This window comes from Protopterus annectens, chromosome 3.part1, assembly GCF_019279795.1.
Source record: "Protopterus annectens isolate FY-2018-M chromosome 3.part1, PAN1.0, whole genome shotgun sequence".
NCBI classification, from domain to species: Eukaryota; Metazoa; Chordata; order Ceratodontiformes; family Protopteridae; genus Protopterus; species Protopterus annectens.
In genome coordinates, this window is record NC_056732.1 from 1,357,212,576 (window position 1) to 1,357,236,171 (window position 23,596).

Sequence of the window (23,596 nt, forward strand, 5' to 3'; positions counted from 1 at the left end):
GTCAGCATGTTTAATGATGTGGGCATGTAATTATTTCAAAGTATTTGATTTTTAATCAGGTGTCCAGTCACAGTGCTGCTGTCACTGAAATGTCAAATCTAAGGACTTATAGATATCTGGCAAGCAGAATTTTAAATGAATTTAGTTTTGCAAAATTCAAAACAATAAAAGTTTGTAGTATTTTAGTTTGTTCATTATGGTTCACTGGGTGTCAGGAAATCGCTGTATGCAATACAATTCTGGATGTGCACTAGCCTGCAGATCAGCTTTATTTTTATTCATTCAACAGCACTTGGGGTTCAGATTGTGTGAGGACTGCTATAAGAGCACCAGTGCATAGGTGGATAGAGTGTTTTCTTGATGAATGGATTGCAAAATATCTTAATTAACATCCAAACCAAAAAGTAAAAAGGTCACCCAGACAAACCAATTAGTAAAAACTAAAAAATTTAAAAAACGTAGCCAAGCTAGAGTTTTCATTGTGCGATACCTTGATCTTCTTGTTATCGTGGCCCATGGGATATATGCAAATGACCACATAAAGATATCAAGTTTTTCAGCTATATGGCTTCCGAATGTCCATGACTTCTTACTTTTTCTTTTTAAGTATCTGTGGATACATTCAGGCCAACAAAGCCAAAATTCTCTAGCTGTGGACGTGCATGATTTGGTTTGTCTGTGTGACCTTTTTACTTTTTGGTTTGGATATTAGTTGAGATATTTTGCAGACACCTTAACAGTTATAGACATCAGCTGGGTGTAAATACCCTGTGTTTCTAAAGTATAGCCAAACAGTTCACTTATGCTTTGTTGCTGAGATCATAAGAAGGCCAAAACATGCATGTCCAGAGCTAGTGGGGCTTGGCTATATTCGCCTGAATGTATCCACAAAGACTTAAAAGAAAAAGTAAAAAATCATGGACATTCAGAAGCTATATAGCTGAAACACAATGTATTTAAGGGGTCATTTGTATATATCCCATGGGCTTCTATTACAGGAGGTTCAAGGTATCACACAGTGAAAATTCTAGCTTGGCTAGGAGTTTCTTGTAGTTTTTATTAACTGATGAATGGATTGGGGAAACATTTGTACAGTTCTCCTAGGTGCATACATTACAGAAATTATTTTTATTTAGGAAATCATCCAGAGTAATTCCTATTGTTCATGGACTATTTTCCTCCTGAAACTCAGTTTGGTTGAGATAAGTAGATCAAATAGGCAACTTGAAGTATTTTATAATTTACACTTCTGCTTTGTGACCTCAGAGTTAGTTATATTAGTTATGGGTTCAGTTCCTAATTGGGAAATGGAGAAGGTTTTACCATTAAAAAAAAACTTTGAAAAGTTGCTCTTTTGGTCTACTCTCTTGACCGAATAGATGTCAGAAAAAAAAAACAAAAAAAGCATTCAGTTAAATCAACATACAGACTTAGGACACTCTGTTTATTCACACATTAATAACAATTTACCACAAAGGCTTTGCAGTATCAGTTTTTTTGTCACTTTGGTGTTTGCAGTGCCAGTTTTTATGTTATCATGCAAGTGACACACAGCCACAATGGTTTAGAATTTTTATAACAGTGTTAGTGAATGACTGGTAAAATGTGACCCTGAATTATGGTTTGTGGCAGTAACATTGGTAAGGAACTGGGTAGATTAATTAGGTCAGGGAATCTTCATATGCTATAAAATTCTATTTCTGTGTGTAATACTGTACTTGTCTCTGAATGCCTATTACTTTCATTATTGTACACTCTGTATATTATGCTACAAGACTCATTACATACAATATCTCTCTCGACACAGTAAAGTTGGTGCCTTAACATTCATTGACAACTCATGCTATTTCAAAAACACACATGATCTGAGATGGCATTTTTTTCTAATTTCAAAACTAGGGTATGTAAAATTCTTAAGGTTTCAACCTGGAGTTGTTCAGAGAAGAACTTCAGGGAAACATTAACCGAGGTTTAACCAGTCGCTCGTCTCATAGCTATAAATGCACATAGAGTTTGCTAAAGGAGGATACTATTAGATACCTCTTGCAACTACGAAATGAGTAGAGTAAAAATGAACTCACTCCAGTTCTTGTCTATTAACAAATGGCAGTTTTATGGGCCACACAGAATGAGGTAGTATGATGCAGTGCTTCAGTTTTATATTGTACTACATTTTGGAAAGTTTGAAGAGAAATCCATGTGGAAAGCAACATAACATACACAAATTAAAACAAGTACACGGACAAAAATCAGTGACTGCTAAAAGCAAACCTCTCATCCTGTTAGAGCAAGAAATGTGGACAAAGCCACAAATAATGGGTGGGGGATCAAAGGCCCACAAATAGGAACACTTTTTAAATATTGCTCTTACAAGCTTAGAAAGTTGATAGAATAACAGGTTTTACATTAGCATGAATTTTATGAAGGATATGAAGTCAGAAACTCACGTCTGCCATTATTTTCTGGCTTCAGTCCTCAGTGATTTGCTAGTGATTTGCCAGAAAACCACAAACTTTAGGAGAAACAGATCAAAAAATATGGAATAAAAATTTGGACATTCTGTAAAAATCTGAACAATTGAGAGGTGTGGCTAGAAGGTAGGAGGCCTCCTTCCATGAACTGGTTTCCTTCACACAGAAGTCCCTACCAGTTAATAAAGCTGTATTTATTATTTCCTCTTTTTTAATATTTTTGAACGATTTCAGCATTTTGGTATTTGCTTTTGTCTTATTTTTTGTGGTTTGTTTTTGAAGATAAAAAAATATGTTATGCAAAATACAATCATTTTAATTAAATAATTAGTTTTCATTTGCAATTTGGCACTGCTTATCCTTGGTTAAATACTTTATTTGTAAAAAGTGAAATTTGTGGTCTAGTTGTTAGGATTTAGCACTCCCTCCACCCAAGCCCAGGTTCAGTTTCCCCTCAGGAAATTTCAGTGGATTTTTTTGGGGGTCGATATAATTGTTGAAGTGTTCACCTCAGACACACAAAGTACACTGCTTCATTCTCACATTTGAAAAGGAAATTGATTAGGCTTAAAATGACCCACAATGGCAAGTAGTCTAGTACTTCTTATATGAGGTGCAACAAAATCAGCCTAATCTGTCAGCACTTATGAGTAACTAGGATTTTTTTCCTGTGAAATATTGCAAGCAAATGGTAAATATTTTTTGTTTTGTTTCTTCTGTCCATGCCTTTTGATCATCAGGCTTTAATTCCTGCACATCCTACTAGCTCTTCGGTTATCTTAGAAGTATACATCCTAGGAGCTGTTTGCTTCTGTAGGGGAAAAGGGTGATCTTCTGGAATAGTATTGTTATCAGGGGTTAATTAACCCTGCTGTTTTTCTTGTGTGTAACAATCTAAGACCTAAGGGGTGGTGTACAATGTATGCCTTCAAGAGCATGCCTTCTCCTTTTGTGAGTGATGTCACTTAGTCAGCCATGCCCGCCCTTTTAAGCAAGCACATGCATGAGCCCCCATTGTCCTCCAGTAATTCAGACTGCACTCGGAACATGTGCTGACACCTGAACCTCCAGAGAGAGAGAGAGCTGAGCTGGCATCATCATCATCATCATCATCTCCCTTTTTCCCCATTTTCTACAGGGATGTCATGTCACCTGTCACCATCTCTCCTATTTAGTGACACTCTCCTTTCTTCTTCAACACTCATGCCTGACTGTCAGAAGTCTTCTCTCACACAGTCCATCCACCTGTTTTGCTGGGTGCCCTCATTTCCTCTTGTCTTCCAGTCTGTCCTAAATCTTCTTCACCAGATTGTCTTCTGCTTTTCTGCACATGAGTCTGAACCACCATAATCTATTCTCTTTGACCTTTTCTGCAATTGGAGCTACTTTGGCTTCTGTTCTTATGTCCTCATTTCTTAATCTGTCCATAGTGTGCATCCTAGCACCCATCTCAGGCACTTCATCTCCATCACCTCTAGCTTCCTCAACTGCTCTGTCTTTACTACCCATATTTCTACACCATACAGTAGTACTGGTTACAACACTGTTTTGTACACTTTACTTTTCATCTTCCTTGGCATCCTTCTGTCATACACTGTACCTGACACTCTGTAACAGTTGGCTGTAGCCCCTCTAGTTCTAGCTTTAACCGTGTCATTCAGACTTCCCTTCTCTCAACCACCCCTCCCAGATACTTTAAGTTGTTAACCTGTTCATCTATTTTCCCCTTCTATCTCAGTTTTCAGCTTCTTCTGATTTCCTCAATTTGAAGCCATTATACCTGTCTTATCTGTACTCAGTTTCATTCCACATGCCTTTAGTTTTGCATTACATTCTTCTATCCTTTGTTGAACTTCTTGATCAGAGTCTGCCTGTAATGCCACATTGTCTGCATGCAGCAACTGTGTTGATCTGTCCTAGCCAACCTGTATTCTAATGTGGTCCATCACCAGTATGAACAGCAGTGGGCTCAGAGGTGAACCCTGATGCACACCCACTCCTACTGGTAACCCCTCTGTAAGACTGAAAACTGTTTGTACTTTAGTCATTGGGTCTGTGACAAGAGGAGGTACTCTAAGCACAGATAGCTGGAATTTTGTAAATAATTAAATGCAATTTCCCAGTATCTCCACCCAGCTTTGTCGACATGGGCATCCTGAGGCAGTGTAGCAACTGCCTCATGTTCACAGACAACCCTCTACTCCTAGTCCACACAAACTCAACATGTGAGAGATGCAACTATATTAAGAAACTTGAATCCATGCTCTCTCACACACCAGTCAGTACATATGACAATGAGCAGGCTGTCAGCATGCACACCTCACCTCCTACTCCACCTTAACACATATCATACCTATCTACATATGCAGATCCTCACCAGAAACGTACCTAAACACTAGAGTCCTCCCAAACACAAACAAAAGCACGGTACACATATTTCCTCTGCAGAACACAATACACATAATAGCTCATGCACCAGTGTCTCACCTGTCAAGCCCTTAAGGCAAAACACAAAACCAAACATATTAGTTATAGGTGATTCCATCATGAGACACACAGATGTCCTTCTCACCAGGCTGGATAAGGAAAAGGTCACAATCAGCTGTCTGTCAGGTGCCAGGATCCACCATATCACACATGCACTCAAGTATCTCAACAACTGGTACTGTTATGACTCCATCATAGTCCATGTTGGTGTAAATGACTTGAGACATACTTCTTTTAACTATATTAAGAAAAACATGATTGAGCTCTCTGATTATGTGTCTCAGGCAAGTATGTCCCTAGCCTTAAGCAGCATTTTACCTTCACCTATGCTTCACTACAAACAGAAAATGATTGACTTCAGTAATTGGCTTAGTTTCTGGTGTCATTGTAAGGGGATCCAATATCTGTCAGCCTGGGATGACATGATCGACAGACCTCGATGATTTGCCAGAGATGGTCTTCATCTGCCACCCTTGGGATTTCGGCTACTGGCTAGGGTTCTTGCCACCTGTATAGTGCCCTTTTTAGGCAGTGTCTCAAGAACAAAATTCCTGCCATAAAAACTCTATCTAAAAATATCCTCAAGATTATGGTGCTAAATGCTAGGAGTCTTAACATGGAACTGCACTCACTGGAAGCAGTCCTCACCTTGGAAGATGCAGATATTTGTGCAGTCACGCTGGCCTGGTTCAAGGCTGTGAAGAGCACCCCAGCCATACTAGGTTACACCTTCTTCCACACATTCAGACCAGAAACTGAAGGTGTGAAAACTAAAGGAGGCAGTGTATCAATATTTATTAAAGATAAATACACTTCCAGATTGGTTAAACATTATGATTCCCTGGAGATACTTCAGGTGCAATTAACTGTTGGTAGGACACCTACTCAAGTCACTGCCAGCTACAGGACCCCCTCCATGAATCAGGACACCCGTCCTGCCTATTTGAGTCTACTGGAGTCTATCAAGATACATCCAAACTCCATGGTTTTGGGCAACTTTAGCTACCCATCCATTGGCTGGGTAAATTATTTGTGCTCAAACTCACTTGCCCAAAGGGTCCTTGACTTTGTTAACTCCAATGTCCTGGTCCAGCTGGCTGACACCTCCACAAGGGGTGCCAACATCCTAGATTTGGTGCTTACCAATATGGGTGACCACTGTAGCACCCCCACTGTGAAGTCTTCCCGGGTGAGATCTGACCACAAATCAGTCTCATTCGAAGTAACTAACACATTGGACCTCCCCTAACAGCAACTAAACTAAAAAACTTCTCCAAAGAAGATTATAATCTCTTATGGGATGGTATAAATAGCTTCACTGCACCAATGCTTTATACAAACACCTGTATAACTGCATTGACTCAGTTGTACCAAAACAAGCCCCCCCAAGGAAGAGCAAACCTGCCTGGTGGACAACTGCCTTAACAGGCTTTACAATAAGAGGAAGATATTGCTGTCTAAGAGTAAGAGGGAGTGAGCCCTAAACTGGAAACACTCCCTTCTCAGCTTAAACAAGCAAATAAGAATTCTTGTGAAGTCCTCCAAAGCAAACTACAAATCCAAATTAGCTTCCTCAACTAAGGACAGCCATAAGGCATTCTTTAGTTATATCTGTAACCTAAAAGGAAAGGCCCAGATTTGTTCCGAACTGGTAGTTAATGATACCACATAACTTCCCCCATTCCCACCACACATATCCCATTACATCCCTACCACCTGTCCTCTACCTTGTATATCTAAAGAGCAGGTCATAAATAACCTCTCTAGGGTCAAAAACACAGCATCTATGGGACCTGATAACATCCCGGGCTATGTCCTACGTGGGCTCCAACGAGAATTAGCAACAATATTGGGTACTCTTTTCAATCATATTCTAAGCACTGACTTTGTCCCAGCTTAATGGAAAATGGCCACTGTTATTCCCTTGTACAAAGGTGGTGCTTCCCTAGACCACAGGAACTATAGAACTATTAGCCTGACTAGCCTTATCTGCAAAACCAGGGAATGGATCATCATGGACCTTATCAACAAAGATATACGTAATCTCCAAACACTTGACCCTACTCAGTTTGGATTTGTCAAAGGGAGATCATGCCTGTTAAACCTGGTGGACTTCTTCGAGACAGTCACCAAGGCCTTGGATGAGAGGAAATCTGTGCATACAGCCTACCTAGACCTAGCCAAGGCTTTTGACACTATTGCCCACTCGGGCATCATTGACAAACTCATCCAGCTATGTATCCACCCTTATATCATTAGACGGGTTGCTAACTGGCTCACTGATAGAAACATATAGTCAAAATAGGGGAATCCACCTCCAACAGCAGACCTGTAAACAGTGGTGTTCCACACGGAGCAGTCCTGGGACCTCTACTGTTTGGAATCTATTTCTCCAAAGTACAAGCAAAAACTAAAGGTTTGTGACTGGCAAAGTTTGCTGATGACTGCAAACTGGGAGCAGTCATAGAATCTCCAAATGATGTCAAGATCCTATAAGAGGGTTTTCACAAACAAATGACTGCTGCCAAAGTCATGGCCTTAAACTCAATGCAAAAAATGTATTATTATCCCTTTTGGTAAGAGCGATGTTCCTGCTAACTACCTCACCAATAGCAACACCCTAAGTATGCACTCAGTGGTGAGAGATCTGGGCACACAGGTTGACAGCAACCTTACCTTTGATCACCATGTCTCCACAGTGGTAAGAAGGGCATTCTGTATTGCACATCTCATAAGTAAGGGCAGTGCCTCCAGAAAAAAGAAGTTATAACTTCCCTGTACTCTTCCCTCATCAGGCCAATAATTGAGTACACTGTCCCTTTTGGTATGTACCTTTCCAAGCACATGCATCAACTGGAGAGACCATAAAGGTTCTTCACAAGGAAAATTCAAGGTCTTCAGCATCTGTCCTATGTGGATCATCTGAAATCACTGTCACTTTATGCTGTTTCATACAGATGACTCAGAGACAATCTCTGCCTTGCATATAAGGTAATCTTTGACCCTGCTTTATTGGAAATGCTGTATATCGGCAAGTTAATTGGTACACGGATTACTTGCTCTAAAGACCTTAACCTGGTTATGTGACATTAATAGAACCTGCTGGAAGGACAGATTTGTCTCCCAGAGGTTACCACACCTTTAGAACAGACTCCCACTTCATGTCAAACAGAGCACCTCACTGGCCCTCTTCAAATGCAATCTGGACGATTGGATGGGTAACCGTAAATTTACCCCTGGAGTTTAAAAACGTTCTTAGTAATCGGATGTAGAAAGGTTGTATCCACATTAATACTATTACAAAAAATGCAATTGTGGCATGGTATAGTTCCATAGCTACTAAATTTAGCTTTAGATTTATCAATTATCTTAATATCTTTATAACAGATCGCCTGTTTCAAATTTTGCTCTTTTTTATAAATAAAGTTAGGTTTAGAGCCCACTACATTAGCTACTTCAGGGTTTGAACATAAGATGGACCAATTTTTGCCCACTATATTCTAAACCATTCTAGTATAGTTGTTATATTTCAAACAGTATCCCAGATTATACTTCTTAACTGGACAAAGTACTTTCAACCCCTGACCATCTGTAGATGTCTGCAAAGAGGGGCCATTTAGATGTGATCTTTCATCACTCACAGAATCTTTAACATTTTTAATTAGATTTTCAGTATAACCCCTACTCATAAGGTCACTGGCCATAGTCTAGTTCTTCAAGAAAAAGTCTTTGTTCAGTATTCAGGTGATTTGCCCTCAAAAACTGACTTTTAACTACCCCTCTATACATATGTCTAGGGTGCATGCTGTCATAGTGTACATATCTGGTAGCCTGTACATCCTTTTTATATATTCATTGAAAAAGAGTTTGTTACTCGAACGCTTTGTGTTTTATTAAACTTGTGGATGTTGAACATTTTGTCATTTCTTGTTGCATTCACAATAGCTAATTTGATGTTCTCTCAGTGAAACTGTAAGCCCCAACCCATATGTACCGTATCATTGCAAGTCATAATATGATCCTCTCTTGATATAAGCACTTGGGATGTATTTTAGTATTAGTCCATAATTCAGTAGGTATCAAACCATTGTAAACCATGGCTCATAACCAAGTAAAACAGGCATCACTATTTGCCGACACACTTGTAAGATTTAAAGTGAGAAGCTGCACATTATACATAATCAGATGAAAAGAGCACACATTTGTTCGGGGTGCCTCCCGTTAGGGTTTGAAAGACTGAGTGGTACAATGTCATGTTGGCTGAGTGCATGACTGAGCATCTTCTGGCAGAAGGAACAGTATGCCTGAATGTATAAAGCAATGAAATACACAAGGTCTGATAAGGTGTATACACCAAAATGAAGCTCTCACTCCTTAGTCAAAAACAGGTTTAAGGATGTAACCTTGAAGACCAGCTGAATGAGATTTAAAAAAATGTAGAGGCTCTCTCCCTTTGACAGCCCATCTCCTACATAGTCTTTAAAACACAATCCATAGCAATGACAAGTTGCTGTACCATAAACAGGTGTAGCAGAAGTGCTAATGAATTAAAAAATGATATCTGTTCAAAACTTAATGTTCAGATATAAATTTTGGTGCTATAAATATAGGTACATTCAGGCACAATATACAATTACAATAAAACTATATTCAATGTACATTGATAAAGTGCACAGCAGAATCAATCAATAATTAATAATCAATCAGTAATAATCAATGACTAATCAATAGTCACCTCACAGCAATAGGTTCTCTGGTTTGATTCTTGGCTGGAGTGCCTTTTGTGTGGAGTCTGCATCTCCTTTCTGTATTCGTGTGGGTTTCCTCCCAGGTTACAAAGACATGCGTCTAGAGTGTTTCTCCCCAGGCCTCTGCTGAGAATTGGCTTTGTTGCAAGTTGGACTTTCCTTTTTGACAAATAATAAATACATTTATCCTTTAAATTTACTATAGACTCATGGTGTTACAGGACCTGCTTTTGAACTGCCCTGATCAGGGAGGTCTTTCACTATCAACCAGGGTTCTTCTGGGAAGTAATATATCTAATGCCTCACTGATATGTGAAAGTGTATATTATTCTTTCTACTTCAACACTTTTCACTGCACTGCAGAACTGGCTACTGTAAAATCAAGAGATAAATAAAACAGTATATAGAACAGCAGTTACTAGCTATTAACTTACATCTGATCTTTGTATATGTTTGCATGTACTGTTACTTTGCTCAGGTACATAAACTGAAAACATTGTAGTCAGGACAATACGTGATGCAGGCACAACCTATGCTACATGCAGAAAATGTAAAAAAATGGTGGCATGCTGGAAATGCGGCTGCTTACCAGGTGTACAGTAAGTCGCTCTTTGGCTGTATCAGGGGGACCCCAAGCCTGCTTGGAAAAGGACAACCTCAAATCCACTTGTTCTAGCCACTGCAGGAGGTCCTGAATTTCCATTGTAACATCTTGAACCTAGGAAGACATGAGGAAGTGCACAGGTAAAATATAATCATCAAGTCAGCAATGTTGAGAAACATGCTATATCATCTTCCCACAGAGGTGCATTGCTATACCTCCTAAATGTAACCAACCTTCTTAAAGCTATTCCTAGTTTTGCCTACTTTTATTTTTCATACCTGGAAACTCAATCCTTAAGCAACAGGAATTAATGGTAGATATAATGTAAACCTGCTGCCTTAGACCTCATATTTTTCAGAAAAGTTGTTTTTTTACAACACTTAACACATTTTTTCATAAAGCAACATTTTCAAGTGCCACCGATTTTAGCCATATGATTACAATGTTCTTACTTCCCATCATTAGTTTTCTCAGTAATGATTTAAATGCATGCATATTCAATATACTTTATCCTCTTGACAACAGCAATGAATCTCAGGCTTCATACAGAGGGGGGAGGTTGTAAGGTAAACAGCTTAACCATTATGCCAAACTCAAGGTGCAGGGTTTGTTTTTCACATGGAGTAATTAGCTAGGTTTAAAATGGCCCACAAGAGCAGCTAGCCTAGTACTAATCTGTGACCCTATACCTGTTTGTTTACTTGCATTAAGAAAAAATAACCCAGTAGACACCTTCTTTGGATGTTTAGTGTCAATATTCACAAGTCTAAGAAAAATGAAGTGGTTAAAAATATACGACTTCCCAGAGATTCTCTGTTGTTCAGTAGCAGATCCACAGACCCATTAACATTTGCAATAAAAACAAGGTTGGTTATCAATACATAAGTGTCAACAAATCAGAGTCTCAAATTAAATAGCAGCCTGCCAATATAAGGCATAAATGCCAGGTTTACTACAGGTTGCAAGAATATGACAGCAGCGGCCTTCTTCAGAATCCTCCTCTGAATAATGATTTCTTAACAGCACAAAACAGTATTTTTCATGAATTTCCCTCCCTCTGAAATACCTCCCAACACAATTTCTCACTAGCATGCACAAGTGCGTGCACACACTCACACACACACACACACACACACACACACACACACACACACACACACACACACACACACACACACACATTTACATGAAATACAACACAATAACAAAATGAAGGAAGGTGCTCAGGAGCAGCTCGTAAATAACTTTATTGTGCAGCTATAGGCATTCAGACAAAAATAAAACAGTATGGTTATTTAATGCTAATTATAAATAGAATGTATTACACTATCAAACAGATTGTAGAGCTGTGGTGTGCCCAGGCAGGCACTGCATCAATGATATATCCTGTACAAAATGCCACACTAATCAATTTGTGTCTCAGACTTTTCAAACATTAAAAAAGAAATCAGCAAGTCCCCCCAATAATGTTAACATATTACAGGAGGGGCTAACACAGACAAATGACTGGTGTGAAAGCCACGGCCTAAAATTAAAAACAAAAAAGGGGCATTATTATCCCCTTTGGCACAGTGGCAGAGTGGAATTCTCTGCTAATTGCAATATTGGCTGCAACCCCCTACATCAAAACCCAGTGATGCGAGATATGGGAACACATATAGATAGCAATCTGAACTTCGACCACCAAGTTTCCACAGTGGTAAGGAAAGCCTTCTATATTGTGCATCTAATAAGTAAGGGCATCACAACCAGGTCTAAGCATGTTATAACTCCATTTTTCAGCTGATGTTGAAATACATAACATGTATCATATACACATTTTAAAAATATTTCTTGATGTCTTTCAAATATTTTGCAAAAGTTTTAAGCATGTTGAAACGCGCTTAAATTTATACACACTTGTACACATTGGGCCCTCATTTTTAATACTCTAGCCATGGAAATGGACTCATTCGTGCCTGGTTTAACCTTGACATTTAACCTTACTTGCCATTCCATTTCCTTCACCTGCAAATACAAATCCTGGTCATCTCCCCTGGCATCAACATGTACTCTGTCTATTACAAAAAAATAAACTTTTTGAAATTAACACAACCAAGACTATGTGTGTATAAAGCACTAATTGTTTTTGCATTTCTAATGTCTCGATTGTGCTCCATAATTCTCATATGCAACTTCCTAACCGTCTTCCCCACATAAAATGCGGGGCATGATGTGCATGTACCCTGGTATACCACAAACTTGGTGTTACAGTTGCAGCACCCTGGACACCTCAGAGTCTTGTCATAAGAATCTACCTGAACATACGGTCCACTTAGAAGTGACTTGTGCCTGGCCTACAGGGCAGTATCTGACCCTGCCCTTATGGAAATGCAGCACAACTGCAAGTCAAGTGGCACAACAGTCACTTGGTCTACGGATCTTAACCTACTCTGTGGCATTAACAGAACATGCTGGAGAGACAGATGTATCTCCAAGAGATTGCAGCTACTCTGGAATAAACTTTCAATTCACATGAAGCAGAGTTTTTCATTGACTCAATTCAAGTGCAACCCAGAAAAATGGATGGGAGACTGCAAATTCACCCAGGTGGTGGCACCCATGTCTCTCATGGACAGGTGTAGTCAGTGTTTATCATAGACTCGCTCTGCCAATTACGTTCATCAAACCAAGGACAATTGAGGCTACTTTGGATTAACATGGCTAGGCTTGTAAGAGCTCTAGAGCTGCTAGCCTAGTAACCTCCAATGAACCTATGAGTGCTTCAGAGAATTTCTCTACTGAGTTAATATTCTCACAGGAATGAAGACAATGTACACCCTTTCACCTCTATGGAAGTTGCCACAGCTTGTTTCATGACTATAAACAGGCATTTAGGAATCATGAGGGTGAGGGTGCCTCTGCATGTGTAGGTGTGTGGTCATGTGTATATGGGTCCACAGAGGCATGAATGTAGCCGCATTGATGTGTGTCTTTGTAGCAGAACTGTGGGAGGTTAAGTATACAGAAGATATCTATGTGTGTGTGTGTGTGTGTGTGTGTGTGTGTGTGTGTGTGTGTGTGTGTGTGTGTGTGTATATATATATATATATATATATATATATATATAGATATAAATTAGATAAAGAAATAGATATACATATAGCTAGATAGATAGATATAGATATATAGATGTGCGTGCGCGCATATGCATGGGCATGTATATGTGTGTGTGTGTGTGTGTGTTTGTGCGTGTGCACTAGTGGGTTTGTTCCTCTGTATGTGAGCATGTTACCAGGTGCCTATGTATCAGCAATGCATGGACTAGTAGGTAGAGCACTAGCTCAGTCAGGCTTTACAGCATGGTGTTTGATTCAGAGACATAGTATTTAGCTGTTAATTAGGCATTCCTTTGTGCAGATATACCTCATCTCTGAATCGGAGATTCCTTCCATTGTTCTAACTGATAGATCCATGTTAGCCAAGCAGTGCTGATGGTGAAAGTAAGACATAGACTGTGAGAGTATTAACTGCAGGAAACCAAAACTACAAAGGTTATAAAATACTTTTTTACTAATGTAAATTCTGGCTATGTTTTTGATATATCACAAGAAAAAAATGTCTTCAAAGCAAAATGAAAGTTTGACTCAAAGTTTCATCAGTCAGTAAACTGTAGACAGGCAGAGATGTTTTATGTATAAAGTAACAAAGTAATTTGTGCAAAGTCAATATCTTTGAGAATGGCTGTTGTTGTTGAGTCTTTCGTCTTTTCCCATTTACGGGTCGCCACAGTGGAACTCCGGTCCGCTAATGATTGGCAGTAGATTTTTACGTGCTGAGTTGCCAGCCCTGATGCACAACCTTCAACGAAGGTATGCCCATTCACACATGTCTCCACACAGAAGACGCTCTAGCTCAGAATCGAACAGGACAACGTCTTACTGTGAGGCGACAACAGCTGTACAATATGGAAAATGAACAGCCAGGCAGCTGTAAACCTGAAACTGTGGAGAAAAAACAGGTTGGTTTGGTGGCAGAGCGATACAGCAGATAGTGTTGTTGCCTCACAGCAAGAGGTTTTCCAGTTTGATTCTCAGCTGGGATACCTTCTTTGCAGAGTCTGCATGTCCTCCCTGTGTTCATGTGGGTTTTCTCTGGGTGCACCAGTTTCCACTCATATTCCAAAAGACATGCAGCAGTTGGACTGGACACTCTAAATTGGCCATAGATGTGAGTGTGCATGTTTCTGTGTGGTGTGGAAGACCTTCTGTGGCAGGAATAGCCACCCAGTGATGTAAATCTTGGCTCTAGATGATTGTCACTGTTGAAGTGACACCCAAACCCCATGACCAGAAATGGGAAAGGGGGCTGTGGATGGATGGAAACCTAGGCCCTAATTCTGTGTTTATTTATATGCAGAAATTCTTGCAAAACATACATGCTTTGTCAAACTTTAATGTGAAACAAGAGTTTAGTAGAGTTGAATTTTTCAAGTGCAGAGTTTATAAGTATAAAATCATAGTATCAGACAGAGAGACAAAGGTGTTAGTCCTGTGAAATAATTTGAGAATAAGTCTGATCACATGCTTGTTCTGAAGTGTGTTGTCAGAACGACACAGTACACATTCTCTCAACGTTATTGGCGGTCGGCATAGTATTGTAGTACTAGCTGATCACACAGTTATAGTGTTAAAGTGTAACTGTTCACAGCAGTAACGAGTTTTCAGTATCTAGCATTTTAATACAGAAGCAAACACAAAATGTGTTGTTTTACAAACAGGGAACAATAGAAAGTATTTCATGAGTATGAAAAAAATGTGTGCTGTGAGGTTCAAACTAGGTCATGATAAAATGAAGTGGAATCTTTGACTACAGGCATACTTTTCAACAGCTTTGTTTTAAGCATAGTGCTCTGATTTTGGCCCTCAGATTTAACCTTGATCTTCCTAGATTTACTGATGTTCCTCATAAATTCAGATCTGTTCATGGGTATGTACTTTATTAAAGAAACAAACTTAACGTATAGAAAGATTTCCAATAACTGACTATACAGACTCTGGTATATTCAGACTTTGTATTGTATAATATGATAAAGTGCTCCTATTTATGACCCTCTGCTCTGATTTTTATAGGTTCATAGGTGTGTACAAGGCTAATGGCCCTGGAGCCTTTACAAGCCTAGCCCATAGGATTACCCTGGCATTATGCCACCCGACCTTAGTTCCCAGTGCCTCTGTCAAGTAGAGCAACTGGCGTGATCCCTGGGGTGAATTTTCTATTTCCCATCCACTCATCAACTCATCAAGATTTCTCTTGAAGAAGGTCAGTTTTTGTTCTGCTTGACATGTATGGGAAGTTTATTCCATAGCATGGGCAGTCTCTGGGTGAGGAACCTGTCCCTCCAGCATGTTCTGTTCATTGTGGTAATGAGGTTGAGGTCTCTGAAGCGTGTGAGGTGGAGGGATTGGGATTTCTTTAGATGTAGCATTTCTAACAGAGCTGGGTCAGACATGGCTTTGTAAGTCAAGCAGAGATCGCCTCTAAGTAGGCGATATGAGACAGAGAATAGTTGGAGTTTTTTGGGTCTGTCCATATAGGACAAGTGTTTAAGGCCTAGGATCCTCTTTGTGAGGTACTTTTGCAGCCTCTCCAGTTGTTGTAGGTGTCTAGTGAGGTACATGCCAAATGGGGCATTGTACTTGATGATTGGCCTAATGAGGGAAGAGTAGATGGAGACAATGACCTCTTTCTTCCTGGATGCAAAACCCTTAGTAATGAGATGTGTCACATAGAAGGACTTTCTGACCACAGTGGCAATGTGGTGGCCAAAAGAGAGGTTGCTGTCAACCTGTGTTCCTATATCTCATAACACCGTCTGTGTTCAGTGGACTACCATCGATGTGGTAATTCATGGGAACCAGGTTTTTCCCAAAGGGGATGATGACATATCTTTTGGCATTGAGCTTAAGGCCATGGTTCTGACACCATTCGTTGGTCTCAGTGAGGCCTTTCTGTAGGATGTCAACATCACTTTGGGAGTTAATAATAGCTCCCAACTTGCAATCGTCTGTGAATTTTGTCAGCCAGAGTCCCTTTGTGTCGGCCTGGACGTCAGAGAAGTAGATACCAAATAGGAAAATACCCAGGACCAAACCCTGTGGGACTCCACTCATGACTGGTCATGACTGGTTGGCAACAAAGGCCATTATTATAATTTTAATGCTCAGTAGTTAGAATTATGCCTACAGATTAGATGCACAGAGAGTTAGAGGGGCTACTACATATTTTGAAAACAAAATACTACATGAGTAAGCTATCTCTTTAAACAAGCAGCATGTTGAATGATTCCAGAGTTTAACAGGCTGGAGATGTAGCTGAATATCTTTCCAGTATTCACTAAAAGTCTTATATAAGTGAGGAACAGAACTGGCCTGAAAAAAAATACACCTACAGTGTATAGGTGAAAGCAAAACTCCTGGAACTACTGGATATTCTGATACAACCTACACGTGTGAAAGTGTTGTACATTAGGTTGAATTTACATTTCTGCTGGATGGCTGCACGACAAAATATCATTTCACTAAAGTTAATCATCATCTTCTTTCAGCTGTTCCCGTTAGGGGTCACCACAGCAGATCACCTGTTTCCATTTCTTCCTGTCCTCTGCATCTTGCTCTGTCACACCAACCACCTGCATGTCCTCTCTCACCACATCCATAAACCTTATCTTAGGCCTTCCTCTTTTCCTGTTACCTGGTAGCTTCATCCTTAGCATATTTTTCCCAATATACTCAGCATCCCTCCTCAGCACATGTCCAAACCAATGTAATTGTGCCTCTCTGGCTTTGTCTCCAAACCTTCCAACCTGGACTGACCCTCTAATATACTTATTCCTAATCCTGTCCACCCTTGTCACACCCAGTGCAAATCTTAACATCTTTAGTTTTGCCACATCCAGCTCAGACTCCTGCCTTTTTGTCAATGCCACTGTCTCCAACCCATATTACATAGGTGGTCTCACTATCCTCTTGAAGGCCTTCCCTTTCACTCTTACAGGTACTCGCCTGTCACAAACCACTCCTGACACTCTTCTCCACCCACTACATCCTGCCTGTACTCTCTTCTTCACCTCTCTTCCACACTCACCATTACTCTGAACCATTGACCCCAAGTATTTAAACTCATCCACCTTTGCCACCTCTACTCCTTGCATCCTCACCATTCCTCTATCCTCCCTCTCATTCACACACATATATTCTGTCTTATTCCTGCTGACCTTCATTCCTCTTCTCTCTAGAGCATATCTCCATCTCTCCAGGGTCTCCTCCACCTGTTCCCTACTCTCACTACAGATCACAGTGTCATCTGCAAACATCATAGTCCACTGGGACTCCTTTCTGATCTTGTCTGTCAACCTGTCCATCATCATTGCAAATAAGAAAGGGCTCAGAGCTGATCCTTGATGTAACCCCACCTCCACCTTAAATGCATCCGTCAATCCCACCGCAGACCTCACCGCTGTCACACTACCCTCGTACATATCCTGTACCACTCTTACATACTTCTCTGACACTCCTGACTTCCTCATACAATACCACAACTCCTCTCTAGGCACCCTGTCATATGCTTTCTCTAAGTCTACAAAAACACAATGCAACTCCTTCTGACATTCTCTGTACTTTTCCATCAACACTCTCAGAGCAAACATCACATCTGTAGTGCTCTTTCCTGGCATGAAACCATACTGCTGATCACTAATCATCACGTCCCTTCTTAACCTTGTTTCCACTACTCTTTCCCACAACTTCATGCTGTGACTGATCAATTTAATCCCTCTGTAGTTACTACAGCTCTGCACATCACCCTTATTCTTAAAAATCGGTACCAAAACACTTTTTCTCCATTCCTCAGGCATCCTCTCACTTTCCAAGATTTCATTAAACAATCTGGTTAAAAACTCCACTGCTATTTCATCTAAACACCTCCATGCTTCCATAGGTATGTCATCTGGGCCAACAGCCTTTCCATTCTTCATTCCATCCTTCATAAAGGCCCACAACGTAGCTGGTGACTCTCTTTTCACCAATACTGTAGGAGTATGGGATTTTTTGCTCCAGGAGTTAACTACTCTCTCATCCTTACCCTTTTCAGACAACATATCAAACTGTATCTAAAACCCTGGCTTTTGTTCTTGTAGTACACTGCAGGCTAACTTCCCACTCCACCCTCTCTTTCCTTTTTTTTTTTTTTTTGCTTATTAATTAGCAATAGCCCTGTTTCTTTTCCCTTGCTGTCCCACTCCCCACTAACTACATTCCCACTCTCCCCTCCCCTCCCTCCTGACTGTCTTCTTTTCCTCTTCCTCTTCCTTTCTCCCCCCTTATCCTTACTTCCTCCTTGATAATCCATTGTACTTCATGATTCACTATCCCTACATCATCCAACCTTCTCTCCCTCTCATTCTCTTCATTCATCAACCCCTCAAAGTACTCTTTCCATCTGCTCAACACACTCTCCTCGCTTGTGAGTACATTTCCCTCATTATCCTTTATCACCTTTACCTGCTGCACATCTTTCCTAGCTCGGTCCCTCTGTCTAGCCAATCGGTACAGGTCCTTTTCTCCCTCCTTAGTGTCCAACCTTTCATACAACTCTTCATATGCCTTATCCTTAGCCTTCGCCACCTCTCTCTTTGCCATGCACCTCATCTCCTTATACTCCTGTCTACTTTCTTCATCTTTCTGACAATCCCACTTCTTCTTTGCCAACCTCTTTCTCTGTATACTCTCCTGTACTTCCTCATTCCACCACCATGTCTCCTTGTAGTCCTTCCTCTGTCCAGATGTGATACCAAGCACCTTTCTAGCTGTCTCCCTTACTAGCTCTGCTGTAGTTACCCAGCTATTTGGTAACTCTTCACTGCCACCCAGTGCCTGTCTTAACTCATCCCTGAACTCCACCTCACAATTACCCTTTTTCAATTTCCACCATTTGATCCTTGGTGCTGCCCTCACACTCCTCCTCCTTTTCTTAATCACCAACGTCATCCTACAAACAACCATCCTATGTTGCCTAACTACGCTTTCTCCGGTCACCACTTTACAGTCTCCAATCTCCTTCAAACTGGCCCTCCTACATAAGATATAATCCACCTCTGTGCATCTTCCTCCACTCTTGTATGTCACCCTATGCTCCTCCCTCTTGTTAAAATATGTATTCACCACAGCCATGTCCATCCTTTTCGCAAAATCCACTGCCATCTGACCTTCTACATTCCTTTGTTTAACACCATACCTACCCATCACTTCCTCATCCCCTCTGTTCCCTTCACCAACATGCCCATTGAAATCTGCTCCAATCACCACTCTCTCACCCTTGGGTACAGTCATCACCACTTCATCCAATTCACTCCAGAATTTTTCTTTCTCATCCATTTCACACCCAACTTGTGGAGCATATGCACTAACAACATTCATCATTACACCATTAGTTTCCAGCTTCATAAACATTACTCTATCCGACACTCTTTTCACCTCCAAAACACTATTAGCATACTGTTCCTTCAGAATAACTCCTATGCCATTTCTCCTTCCATCCACACCATGATAAAACAATTTGAACCCACCTCCGATACATCTAGCCTTACTCCCCTTCCATCTGGTCTCTTGCACACACAATATACCAACCTTCCTTCTGTCCATCATATCACTAAAGATAGTACTGTACATTATTTACTATATGTATGACTCTGCTCTATGTGATTTTAACATTTGATCTCAATATTACCATGAACTAAGTTATTTGAATGCACTGTGGAGATTTTACTCTCTCTGATAAATACATATAGTTTAAAATTGCTATTGAACATTATTTTAAATCAATTCACTGTAGTTTAAGTGTGTGGAGCTAATTTTTAGCATGGGTATAGCACACTGATTGCATCAGTGTTTGGACTTCATATACTGGAAATTCTTCAGCTTCTGTCAATTGTAAAATAATTCTGAGCACATTTCATTACTGTTTTTGTGATGATAGCACCATTTGGTAGAGTTTAGTTGTGTGGGGTCATGCTTATTACTAGGAACTTTAAGTGTTTATTGTTTTACAGTATCCACTACTGTCAGCTTATTATTCTGGATGGTGTTCTCTCCCTTGACTTGATAGAGTCTAACTCTGGTACCCCCCTCAAATCCGGTCACACAATTTAAAAATATGCTTTCGTCTAAAGTTAATTATTCTGTTGGGACCACTGCTTGGCCCATAAACCACATACATTTTGCACCTCATTCCCTCTACTATAGCTTTGCTGGCCACTGTAGAATGGAAGCACATCCACCAGGGCTGTTCCAGTACCTGACGCAGGTATGGGAGAACCAAACCCTTTAGGCGCAGGTGTTGTCCAGACTAAGAGATCCCTTACCAGACATAATGGTCTGCCCCAGATATTTTATTTAGTAGTGAGGTTCACAAGAAAAAGAAACAGAAGCTTCATCATACAGCTGATAATCAGATTATAGCATTTTGTAAGGCTGACATATTTTCCTTGGCTAACAGTGCTCTGCAGACAGCTAATTCTATTGGTTGTCTTCCCATTCATGGCTTTAGTACTAGTTTGGGCTACAGTCCTTTCTGTTGTTTCTGAAAATGACAAGGAATCTGATGAAAACAATGGAATTTCTTAGATGATACTGAGTCCAGTCATGCTGTTTCTTTGGGAGGTGAACCTGAGCTTAAGTCCAAACAAGTGTCCACTTTTCCTCAGAGGTTGAGAACTATCCCAGACCTAAGCAGGGTATATGATCTCATAGAGGGTGAGATTACCAGTTCTAGGGCCACCCCCTCTCTTACCAGCCATAAACAATGTTTACAAAGCTGCATGCAGGACACCAGTATCTTTTCCAGCAGTCCCTAAAAAAGCTCAGCAAAAATATAGGCTCTCGTCTCATATGTTTCATTTCTCATTTACCTGCTGACCCAGCTGTGATCTCCCCAGCTGCCTGTTCAGATAAAACTTGCTTGGCTTCATCTAATCCAGCATCCCCTGATAAAGAGGGAAAATGATTAGATCATCAAGGCAAAAGGATGTCTCTTTCTAGTAATCTAGCCTGTAGAATGCAAAAATTATCAAGGCTATAAATGCAAAGTTATTTTACAGTGTGCATACAGTTTGGATAATTTTTTTATATCCCTACCTGCAGAGCAAAAGTTTTGTATGAATTAAATGATTTCTAATTTGACTCAGGTTTTGAAATATGCTTTGAGAGGTGTGTTTCAATGTGCAGATATAGTCTTGAGAAATGCTGCTGCTACTGTTGTTTTAAGACGGTATGCTTGGTTACTTAATTAGAACTTCTTTGATCATTTAAAAGCTGAGATTTTGAATGCATCTTTAAGTTCTGAAGTGGTGTGTGGGCCCTGTTTTACACAGATTCTCAAACAATGGGATGATAGGGACAGATTAATGCATGGGGTATCTAAGATGTCTCATGTACCCATGTTCTCCCCAAACAAGGCATCTTCCTTCAAAGGACAAAACAAACAAAAATCCCACCTAAACAAATGTCAGAGATCCAAAAGAAAATGGCAGGAGGATAATTCTTTACAACCAAACAAGAAGTGTTTCTTTCTGGAAAATGATCAATCCTCTGCAACGGAATGACTATACTGAGTCGCACAATACCACTAGCCACTCTCCCTTCCCTCTCTTCCTATTTCCCCCCAGGCTCTCCTTAACAACTGCAGCCTGGCCACAAATAGTCTCAGACAAATGGGTTCTGAAAGTATTTCAGACAGGATACACTCGGCAGTGGATAGAACACCCTTCCGCTTTCAGTGGGATTCCCTCACACCCACCAGCCCATATAGAGATATTTCCACCAGTGCTCCATCAGACTGTAGGAAAAGACTTCATACAGCCAGTGCTGTGATACACAAATGCAAAGGATTGTACTCCAAAAATGAACACTCATGGAGACCCTCCAAGATTTGTCCTATCTAAACACCTTTGTAAAAGCTCCAAAATTCAAAATGCTCACCTTACAATTGGTCCAAGCATTGCTTATAGATCACTGTTTCCCAGTGACTCTAGATCTCCAGGACACTTATCATCATATTCATACCACTCCAAATTTCAGGAAATGTTTAATATTTGCTCTGTCTGGCTTACATTATAAGTCTTCTGCGTCAGCCTTTGGGCTACCTACTGCACATTGAGTGTTTACAAAGTGCCTGGCCCCAGTATTTGCCTATTGCAAAACCCTAGGCATCCACATTTTTACTTATTTAGATGATATGCTGGTTTGTGCAGAATATGTATCCAGGTGCTTGGAGTCCTTATACAAGGTTGCATCTTTCCATTCCAAGCTGGGATTTGAAATGAACCTTCAAAAGTTTTTCCTCACACTCTTTTAGTGAATTATTTCCTGGGCTTTGAATAGACAGTAAAAAGGATTGCATTCCTGCCAGAATAGAACATTTTGACTTATCAGGACATTTTCTTTGATTTCTTTCTTCTAGTTTTGGCTTCAGCAAGACAATTCCTCAAAATTTTAGGCCTCATGGCATCAATGACCCCCATGATACCACTGGCCAGACTACACATGAGGAAAATTCAGTGGTACTTGAAGAATTGTTGGAACCAACACCTTCATTCCTTGGATCTGAGTGCCAGTGCTGGGATTTGTGAAATGGGGACTGCAGTCATGGAGGGATCAACTATCTCTGAATCGAAGACTTCCTTTCTCTCTTCAGACCCCAGTCCAATCTGTCCAGGACATGCCAAAGCATGTAAATGTAAAACAGATGTTGGCAGGGATTCATGCCTTAAAAGTTCTTCACCACTTATGGACTCTGGGTCCTTGTTTAGTGGTCAAAGACAACAGTACTGTGATGTGGTACCTGAATAAGCATGGAGGTACTAGGTCATACCCGCTTTGCTGACCGGCAACGATAGCCTGGGAGCTGGCTCTACAGGATTCTCTGACACCTCAGGCCTTGTACATTCCACTAGAGCAAAACACAGTGGCATACAGACTAAGAAGATCTTGGACAGACTGTCATGAGTGGAAGATCCATGTAGAGGTCTATCAGGGCATGATACTGTAAGAGTATGTGTTCAAACTCCACATTGCCTCAGGGCAGCACCCACCCCCATTACCAGATTGTACATACTTGAGGTGAGTTTCATTCTCTTTGACTGAGTTGTTGGATTTGTTTTTTATGTGGTATTGTGATTGGCTGAAAATTTACTCTTGCTAGATGATTCTGGCTTTAGGTAGTTTTCCTCTTTTCTTTATTGTTAAAGCACA

General features: G+C 40.4%; 1 protein-coding gene across 1 annotated transcript in view; it reads right to left on the reverse strand.

Moving 5' to 3' along the window:
* Window positions 1-23,596, reverse strand: part of LOC122797773 (microtubule-actin cross-linking factor 1-like) — an 899,011-nt gene that overhangs the window by 365,512 nt on the left and 509,903 nt on the right. Inside the window, exon 20 of the mRNA XM_044066295.1 lies at window positions 10,296-10,424. Coding sequence (XP_043922230.1) covers window positions 10,296-10,424 — 129 coding nt within the window. The remainder of the gene's footprint in view (window positions 1-10,295; window positions 10,425-23,596) is intronic.